General features: G+C 31.4%; 2 protein-coding genes and 1 long non-coding RNA gene across 3 annotated transcripts; 1 reads left to right on the top strand and 2 right to left on the bottom strand.

The window, feature by feature from the left end:
* Positions 1–355: 355 nt before the first annotated feature.
* Positions 356–1,814, bottom strand: LOC130714814 (probable aspartic proteinase GIP2). The gene has a single exon (XM_057564770.1). It carries the CDS (start codon positions 1,811–1,813, stop codon positions 473–475), a length of 1,341 nt encoding a protein of 446 aa, XP_057420753.1. The 5' UTR covers position 1,814; the 3' UTR covers positions 356–472.
* Positions 1,815–3,177: 1,363 nt separating this feature from the next.
* On the bottom strand, positions 3,178–4,191 carry LOC130713327 (L-type lectin-domain containing receptor kinase S.4-like). Its single transcript, XM_057563101.1, has one exon. The coding sequence runs from the start codon at positions 4,189–4,191 to the stop codon at positions 3,178–3,180; it is 1,014 nt and encodes a 337-aa protein (XP_057419084.1).
* A 909-nt stretch (positions 4,192–5,100) lies between these two features.
* Positions 5,101–6,208, top strand: LOC130715512 (uncharacterized). Its single transcript, XR_009011680.1, has 4 exons — positions 5,101–5,226; positions 5,380–5,593; positions 5,777–5,836; positions 5,932–6,208. It is a non-coding gene; the product is annotated as an uncharacterized LOC130715512 (long non-coding RNA).
* Positions 6,209–10,523: the final 4,315 nt, after the last annotated feature.

Below are 10,523 nucleotides of genomic sequence, written 5' to 3'. Positions count from 1 at the left end.
GAAGCGACCGCAAAGTGGCAGCAGCCCTTTTGACCAGTTTTTTGAGTACGAGTTAAAATTCTTGCTTCCTTGAGAGAAAAAAAAAATATTCTTGCATTATTTTTCCTTTTTACCTTTTTTTTTTCCAATCTATCTCAACATGATAAATTTTAATTTTTCCGTTAATGGGTTGAGATGTGTGAAGTCATGTTTATATTTAGTTAACACCAAAACAAACATGCACTAAGTAGGTAGAACACTCTCAACAAATCATTCTTCACACGACGCACAAAGATATAAGAAATTAATTGGTAAGAAATACTAGAGTTTATAAATAGACAAATAAATTTAGTTGGGTTTACCACAATATATATAGTGAGACTCAAATGAGCACTTTTATTCCATGCAATTATAGTTGACATTGTAGCTAAGCTTTCAATTTTTATAAGTCATCACAAAGTCAAGCTTTTATGAATGAGTGAAGAGTGAAATCTTAAGGGAACCTGTTATGGGAACAGCTTACATTATGGACTAGAAGGGAGTTGCTAAAACCAAGCTTTGAATCCACCAAATCAAACTCCAAAAAATTATCCTCCAACTGATGCCCACCAAGAACAATTGAAGTTCTTATGTTTCCTCCATCCACAAATCCAAGACACAACTTATTTTTCCCAACCTTAACCATTGAATTTCCACCATAGATACTCCACTGAACTCCTCCATTCAGGTCCAGATCAATTTTAGGCACATCTGGTCCAGTGTTGGTGTTGCCAACGGTTTTCGAATCGAAGCACGCGCCAAATGGTTCCACTGCTGGCACACTCTTCATTTTTCTGCCCACAGCCTGTTTGACAAAATGCTCCACTAGTGGTTTGTATATCAAAGTGTGTAACTTGGTGTGAGGAATTACAGTGCTAAGCTTGGTGCCCCCATTTCCTTTGTTGTTGATAGAGAGCAGAGAGGTATCAAAGTTGACAACTTCACCATCAATTTGAATTGACTTCACATCAATGAAGTACTCGGTGGAAGCATCGCCATCAAAGATTGGCCCTGTGCTGTAGTTGTTGATAATGAGTGGGGTGTAGTCAAGGAATTTGGGAGGATCATCATCACCATCACGATGAGGAGGCATAGGACCCCCACCAACAAAAAGATCTCCATGTCCATTCTTTTGTGAAGGTAAACAAAGTGCAAACTTAAGGGGAAGATTATATTTACTTGCTAGTTGTTTTGGCAAGGAGATAGCAGTTCTTGCAAGGCCTAAAACCCCTTTCTTACCTTTGGCTAGGCCTTGGAGAAATCCCTGAACTCCAAACTTGTTCGGGTACACACATGAAGAAAGGAAGCTAGGCACCCTCGCCTTGGAAATGGAAATTTCACTTGCATTGTCTACTATTTTATACACAGATGACAAGAAATCCTCACCTATGTCTCCACTCACAAAGAACTTACTTATGGGGTTGAATACTTGAACACCACAAGTGTTGTTGGTGCATCCTGTTTTGAGAGGGTGGTTAGTGCAGGTGATGCAATCTTTACCTTTGGCTTGCTGGCATTTCGCTGTACCGCACTGCACAGGGCGGTAGGTTGATGAATTGTAGTGGTTGTCACACTCGAACCAGAGGAAACGTTCTCTGATGTCAATGACCAAATCTAAGGTCACTGGAGGGGTTCCCATGGTGATGGAAGCGGAGTACTGAAGAATTTTTTGGTCTTTCTTGATGGGAAGAATGAAGGCAAGGGGTTTAGGGGAATTCAATGCACTAACTGATAATGACAAGAGTGAAAGAAGAAGAAGAAGAAGAAGAGGAGGTATTAAGGAAGAAGTAGCCATTGTGAAGATATGTTAGCTATTGTTCTGTATCTGTCTCTTGTTATATAGAAGATATGGATGCTTGGGATGAGAAAGGTCTAATCTAAGTAATGTTATTAAACAATTTTCTCTACATGTGATCATAGGTTACATTGAATTCCTCAGAAGAAGATTATTCAAGCAATGTACACGTTCCATCCCCACAAGTTTCAAATGAGGCAGCATTTTATTATGGCCTAAAAACAAGTGGCAGCTACTTCAATTAGAATGTACTTGTGCGGGGGATGCGGCAACTTGAGCCCAGCCATACCACAGGAAAAAGGTAATATTTGAGTATACTTTAAAACTATATTATGTATTAGGTAATATTTGAGTATACTTTAAAACTAGATATTATGTATTGAGGAGAGGAAAATGATTGGTAGACATCCGCATAGTACATACATCTAATAGAGTACGAAAGGAAAAGAAGAGAGAAGTAATGAACATGATAGATGTGATAAGATGAGAGATATAGAGAAAAATAAGATATCTTCTACACTGTTGGTATGTGTTGAAGAGAAATTGGATGATGTCACGATGAAGTATTAAATGCTTTTTCCAATAATATTAAACTTTGAAACATTGAGTAAATCAAATTTAACCTTCATATTACATAAAAAAACTATCAAACAATACAAGTAATTGAATCCTTTGTATGCACAACACTGACTTGATAGGCTAGGCTTTGATAAAGTAATCTTCACACAAATTAAATTGGTCAAAGCTTTTCGGGTGATCTAAGGAGTTGACCTTGACTCAAGCAATTTATAAACGCTACTCAAGCAATTTAAAAAAAAAAAATCAGATTTTTGCACGTAAATCTCAATGGTGTGAGTTATGTAGTACAAAAAACGTTACTATGTATTAAAAAATATTAGAGTAAAATACACTCACTCCTTAAAGTTTGCAAGAATGACACTTCACACATTCTTATCTAAAATCTACACTTACACCCAATTTTATATAAAGGAGAAATTAAATGACGAAAAAAAATTCATCATCAATGATGAGTTATAATTTAAAATTGTTAATCAAGAAATAGAAAGAAAAAAAAAAAGGTCCAGTACAGTCCAGTCCACCCCATTATCAAGGCCTTGGAAGGAAGGAAATGTTTGAGCTATCAAAGAATGCTGTCGAGTTTATATTTGCAGATATTCTAGTAAAGGAGGATTTGAGAAGAAATTTTAATTTAGCAGCAAAGAATCTGGAACTGTAAGTACAATTTCATGTAGTGAAAAAAAATTGGTCATCAATAATGAGTTATAATTTAAAATTGTTGATCAAGAAACAGAAAAAAAAAAGTCCAGTACAGTCCAGTCCACCCCATGATCATGTGCAGCTAGCTACGGCTCGTTAAGCCTTTTCCACTTTAATCTACGATTGTTGATATTCGTGAATGCAAGCACAACTAGATATGCCAGTACGCTACAAATAGCAAAAGCAGCAGCAGCAGCAGCTAGGAACATTTTTAGCATAAAATATACTTGCCTATAAGAATCTGCATCCACCTGATTTAACACCGGAGAGAGTGATGGCAATGTTTCCAAATCCAGAGATATAGCTTCTCCATTGACTTTAAAGCTCCAACCTAAGATGTATTGACGGTTGGCGAGCACACTTGTTGAAGCAGAAAATCCCACATACATAGTATCGTTGAGAATTGGCGAGAAATCAACATTATTCCAAGACAAAATTGGTGAAGTGGGTTTTGACGAGTTTGGTGAAAGCCTTATCTCCAATTGGTTGTTGATGGAATCATAGTCCACCCATGCTTGAATCACCACTTCATCGGTAAATATACTACGGTGAACAACATGTGCATGTGCAGCGATGTTGAGGTTGTCGTTCAAGTCGATATAGTAGTGCTGACTGTTGAAGACAACGATGAAGAAACTCCCGTCGTTCTTTCGCCGATAGACTTCGTCCAGATCTTTCACTAATTCTTCTTGTCTATATCTGGGACTGATAAGGCTGATATACTGGCTCGGAAGTGCTTTTGTAGGGGAAACGGAGAACGCGAAGCAGTGGTAACTGGGTTTCCTATACCAATTGAATATTGCAAATGCGAAAGCTGTGGAAAAGGAGAAAGCTTTTCCTGTTGTGGAGTTCTTCAACTTGATCGGAGTTGAGTAAAACGCGTCCCCCATTACTTCTCGTGTGTCGTTTGTCTTTGTCAGCCGGAGAAGGCCATTCGGCTCAATTGATGCACAACCGTTTACGCTCATGTTGCTAGATGCTCCACTGAAACCATCAAAGAACAACTCTTCATCTTCATCATCATCATGCATCCTCGACTTTACACGAATTGAAAGCAAGAGAATGGCAAAACAGACAAGAACCAAAACTGTTTTCGCCATTACCGTACGTTCCTGTGCTTAGACTTGGGAACCAAACCCTAGTAATCCTATATAACCCCATTATTTTCTTTTTTTAGCAATATTCTATTTGATTTGATTTACTTCTAAAGTTACATGATATATAAGGTTTTGTTTTCCGTCAAAATAATAATCAAAGATTTTCTTCAAGTTTAATATGAATTAATTAGTACCACTTTCATATTTTTTTTTATAAGCATACCACTTTCACATCTATCTATATACTATAGAAAAGAAGAACTCTGTGAGACCCACTTAGATGAGTTGGCACTCCCAGGTTCACTCTTATCCACCCTCCCTCATTAGCTGACAAGTGTCAAGCTCTAAATCATTCTGACAAATTTATGGTGAGACAATTTCTCCTTAATTTTGGTTTTGTGGCCCATCATTGACAATCTATTGAATAATCATAAAAAATCTCATTAATTGTTGATTAATTTTTTTTAACTGTCCAATTATGCTGAATCAAAAGTCATCACCCATCATTAACTACTTATGGAATAGTCATTCAAAATATTATTAATTGTTGTTTAATTTTTTTTAAACTCTCCATTAATGCTGTAACAAAAGTCATCACCCATCATTGACTACCTATGGAATAATCATTCAAAATCACATTAATAGATGTTTAATATTCTTATTCATACATAAGGCTTAAAAACGAAAACTTTCTCACTTTTGTTATACGTATTTTGCTTTTTTTTATGTGATTAAAACTGATTTTGCTAACCTTTCAAAAAGTGCGTTTTTGAAATCAAGATTCAAATTTTAAAATTTTGACAACCTATAAATTCAAATTTTGAATATTCTTTTTGGAACAATATTCTCCTTCCTTTTTTCACATGCAAACAACATAAACCCTAATCCCTAATTGTTTTCATCTATATAAACTCTCTTATGTAATTCTTCTCCTCTATCATTCCATTATTTAACCATCATCTAAGAGCTTTGAAATAACTATTGTTGTGATGACTGGGAAATTGAGAAGCAAATGTTGAAAAAGCAAAAAAAGTTCAGGTATTGCTTCTGATTCAACCAGTTTCTTGCCATATCATAAGGGTATAGTTACATTTCTATGAACATTATGAAATGATCTGCAGCGTGTGTGATTTATTGAAATGATTTTGATTGGAGTGATGCTTTTTTACTTTTCCTTCTGTAATTTCATAGGCCTCATCACCGTGGGACTTTTATTGCGAATTGGAATTGGGGATGGTGAGCTTATATGGAAGATTCTTCAAGAGTGAATACAACATGTGAGGTTTTTGCCCTCTTCCTACTTTCTGTTAGATTTTGGTGAAATTTTTTGTTTGTTTTTCCAGAGTGGCTTGGTTGAGTTTTGTTCTACAATTAAAAACCAAAGAAGAGATACGAGGAAGGAGAGGTAAGCCTTATGAATTTTTTGATTCACATTTATTTTGAGCAAAGCATATTGAAACATATAACTCAGGAAAACATATACATCTTTATATTTTAGGCATGAATCTTCATCTACTGACCTTGCTGCTTGATTTAATGTTTAGCATGTTACAATTTGGTTATACTCTTTTTCTTTTGGTGTTCACAGATTTTGGTTGGTGATGACAGTGTTGAACAGTTGCGGCTTACATAATTAGTATTAAGTGATGTAAGTTAAAATAAAATTAAATACTATTATATATGCACATGCTATCACTATAGATAGTTATGTATTGTGAATTTCAATTTTTACTCTTATTTCAGGATAGTTCAGATCCGTTCATGACAACTACTTCTAGATTAAAGGCTGATGCGTCTTCTTCCAACTTAGCAAAGATTGTCGTTTTATGTTGTAATTTATTTATTTATTTGTGCACTTTGAGTTATTTACTGTTTTGCGTTTAGATTATGGTGTGAATATTATATTTTTTAGGTCATATAGAATTTTTTAGGTCATAATATTATATTTAAGTTAATGGAGTTCTTTTTTTATAAAATGTAAACAAAAATTGAGATTTGAGTTTGAAATTTTAATTGAGTACTAAATAATAGTAATTGGAGCCTAATTTTCAGTCAGATTTTAAAACACTTGATACTTTTTTTTAACAAAATAAGCAAATCAATAATAAATATAATGGATAGATATTAACTTTCTTATGCAAAATCAAATTTAGTTTGTGATCAATATAAATAAGAGAAATCCGTTTATTTAATGAAAAGGAAATGAATAATCAATTTAAAAAAAAAATCATTTTGATTGGGATACATTTAATTTCAAGGTAAAATAAATTAAAAAATGTCAATTCTGTTTTAGTGAATAAATTTGATTTCTCCTTTAATAATAATTAATGGAGTTACTTTAACTTTTTTATGTAATAAATACAAAATTTAGAATAATTCCATATATTATGGTGTGGATATTCAATTTAATATTGAAATTTGAGTTTGAAATTTGAAATTGAAAATTGGTTGTGAATAATAGTACTTGCGTCAAAATTTATGGTGTGATATTAAAAAAAATGTAAACGCTTAATCCTTTAGTTTTAATGAAAAAAGAAAATAAATATTGAATTTAATGAGTGCAGTACATATTCAACTTTCTTAAGCAAAATCAGATTTAGTTAGTTATGAGTATAAATAAGGCAAATCCGTTTTTTAAGTAAAAAGGAAATGAATAATCAATTTAGAAAAAAAAAATTCTAATTGGGCAACATGAAATTTCATAGTGGAATGATGAAAAAAAGAGTCAGTTCCGTTTTAATGAGTAGATTCTGATTTTTCCTTTCATAATAAAATCTATGGAATGATCTCATAGATTAAGGAGTGAATATTTAATTTTATTTAATTAATTTATTATTTTTAAAATTGTAAAAAATAATTTTGCGATTTGAGTTTGAAATTTAAAATGGGTACTAAATAAAAGTAATTTGATCCAATTTTTCACTTGGATTTTAAATTATTTTGCTCAGACACACATAATACGCTTTTCTTTCCACCCTAAATCATTTGTAAATTCATTCATAATAATTAATTAGGTTTCTTTTAATTTTTTAAGAAATAAATATAATTTATATAATGATCTCATTGATTAATGAGTTAATATTCAATTTAAGTTAATGAATTTCCTTTTTTAAAAATTGTAAAAAAAAATTGAGATTTGAGTTTGAAATTTAAAATGAGTACTAAATAATAGTAATTGAGGCCAAATTTTCAGTCAAATTTTAAAACATTTTTCTTAAATGAGTATTATATACTTATGATTAGATTACATGGTAAAAAAGTTCGACGGGGAAAAACATTCTACACAAGAAATAGTTCATGTTAAAACTAATAATTTTTGCTAACTCTTCATTCCCATCCTTCCCTTATGGCTCCTAGCTTTTACCACTATTGCTAACTCTTGGGAACAATTTTTAATCTAATTTAAGTATATTTTTTATAATTTTAAAAATATTTAGGGTTAAATGTATATAAAGTTTTTGTCAAATTTTGCAAGTTGTGTAATACTCATTGTGATTTTGTTTGGTTGAATGCTCATTTTTCAATTTTTCATATGTTAATTCAAGGCTTAATAGATTTTTTGGTCCCTCACTTATCACAGTTTTGCAGTTTTGGTTCCCAATAAAAAAATTAGCACTTTTGGTCCTCCACATTGCTTATTTGTTTGCAAAAATGATCCTTATTTAGACGAAAACTGCATAAGTGTGTAAATATGAGTGACTAATTTTGCTAATTTTTTCCTAAAGGGACCAAAAGTGAAAAATTGTGATAAGTGAGGGACCAAAAGAGCTATTAAGCCTAATTCATTAATCGTGCTTAAATAATGAGATCAATATTCGCCGTGCAACGCACGGGGTAAAAACGCTAGTATGTTTACAATTTGCGTCAATGTGACATTCTATCCTTCTATTTATTTATATTACTAGTACTTTTTACCCGTGTGATGCACGGGGATATTCTCTTCTTTTTTTGTGATTTGTTTAAATTATGTGTTATTTTCTTAAAGATATTTTACGGATTAAAAGAATAAAATTTATTTTAGATATAAGAAATTATAAATTTGTATGTTTTTTTTATTGAATAATTGTTTTTTTTAGTTATGATTTTTTTTTCTATCTTTTGTTGTTTTCCTATATGCTCGATTGATTGTAACATGAACATGCTAAAAATAGATACTGAAATATTTTTTTTCGATTGGAATAATCACATTGAGAATGTAGCGTTGCACATTTCTTGTAAAAGATCTTCTTCATAGGTCATATATTGAGAATCAAACTTGAAATTATGATTAACCCTTGTGATTTCTTGAAATATAAGATAAAAAATAGAAGACAATAATTAGTAGAATGGGATAAATTTATTTGGATTTGCTTAATTTTTATTAATTGATTTTTTTAATATAATAATTATATGGGAAAGTTACTACAATCTTTTTTGTCTAAAAACATGGTAGAATGGAAAGAAATCACCTTTAGACTATCGTGCATGCCGCTAGCGGCATGTTGGGAAGGCCAACCGAGGTTCACTCTAGGGTAGGGGCATTGGGAATCTCCCCGATGAGGGTTGCCCACAAATTGAGATTTTATTAGATGCATGGAGATTCAATCCCTCGATCTATGTGAAGATGAAAGTTAAACTCAAAACTTATGACCATTTGTGTCAACCCAAGTTCGCAGTGACAACTATTTTTTCTGTAACTAATTTTGTGAAAATAAAATCATAATAAAATTCTCATTATTATAATTTAATTAAATGACTTACTAAAATCATAATCACAATATGCATCTTATCCTTAATTTAATCTTTATATATTTTATAAATTCGAAATATTTTATCATGTCCTATGGCTATAAAAATTCATCAATGATATTAACTTTTTAAAGATTAATAAAAACATTAATTTTTTTAAACCACCAACTTTTAAATGAATTTTTTTTGTTACCGATAAAAAATTATTTTACATGTGGACATTATTTTTTTTAATAATTCAACCATTATTAGATACAGAAAAACAATAGATCAAAACCTATCTTTAGCATCAAGACAATAATTTCAAAAAAAAAATCAAGACAATAAATAAATAATAAAAACTAAGAAATAATGAAAGGCAACTCTTTATTGAAGAAGGAGGGATAGAAACATGCAAAATTGGCTAGAAGTAAATTATACAAATGATACACCCACTTATATGTGCCCGTAAAATGACTTAAAGTTTGAGTCTTTGTAAAATCAATGCAAATAACTCAGTTTATATATGAACGGGAAAGAGTTAGTGAAATGGTTATAACTAATTAATAATTTTAGAAATCAAAACTAATTACTTGTGTCATATGGGGTTCCTAACTCATATGAACTAAATATTAATAAGTCCATTTAATTTTTTTTTTTGAGGTAAATAATAAAAAAATTAATACAATTAAAAACCATTTAATTTAATGTTTATATAGTTGAAGGAAAAGGGACAGTGAGAATGTTTTCAATCTTTTCATTGATATCATGCGTAATAATAAAATCACTCTCTGAGAGATTGAACCATGTTTGCTTGTACCCCACTGTAGTTCTTGTTTTGTAGGTTTGTTCCTTGCTTTTATGTTTTGTAGTTACTTCTGTAAGTCATGCTACAATTGTAAACCTTCATACAATTGTATCCTGGGATTTCAATCCCCGTTCTCTCAATACATGATATATTTTCTCTTGAAAAAAAAATCACTCTCTTTAACATTTAAAGATTAATATTAATATTAAATTATTATTTAAACCCATTTAAAATAGAAGACGCATGTGTGGTAGGAGCTGGGGACATATGGTTGGGTAGGGGGAGATCCAGGTTCGATTTCTGGCAAGTGCAATTTATCTTTCCGATGTACCAAAAAAAATAGAAGACGCATGTAGCATGATATTGATGGAAAGTATTAAACTATCAAATAGAATTGATTAGCAAAAAAATATAAAACCAAAATAATTTATCACTTCTAATGTAATTTTGTAACTGATAGTAACCTCATTATCTGGTGTGTTTGTTTTCAATCTTTCTCTTTTAATCATGTAGGTTGGAGTGCAAACATGGTAGCTCATGATTTGTCTAGGTTCTCTTTGGTTCATGAAGATAGGATTTGGGTGGGTGTCACTCCATTTTGTATTCAGACTCAAAGATATTATGTCTCTTGTTAATGAAGGAATTGCTCTGTTTGCTGTCAAAAAAAATATTAATCATGATTTTAATTACTCCTAAGTAACTTATGAAGTCCTATGAAAAACTGATATTAACCTCATTATTGAGTGTGTAGCTAATATTAATAATGATCGTAAAAACAAAAATTGGTGAAGGTCAAAGGGTTAGTTCAATATATTTTTTG

The sequence above is a fragment of the Lotus japonicus genome, chromosome 4, assembly GCF_012489685.1.
Source record: "Lotus japonicus ecotype B-129 chromosome 4, LjGifu_v1.2".
Taxonomy (NCBI): Eukaryota; Viridiplantae; Streptophyta; class Magnoliopsida; order Fabales; family Fabaceae; genus Lotus; species Lotus japonicus.
This window is presented reverse-complemented; position numbering and strand designations above follow the sequence as displayed.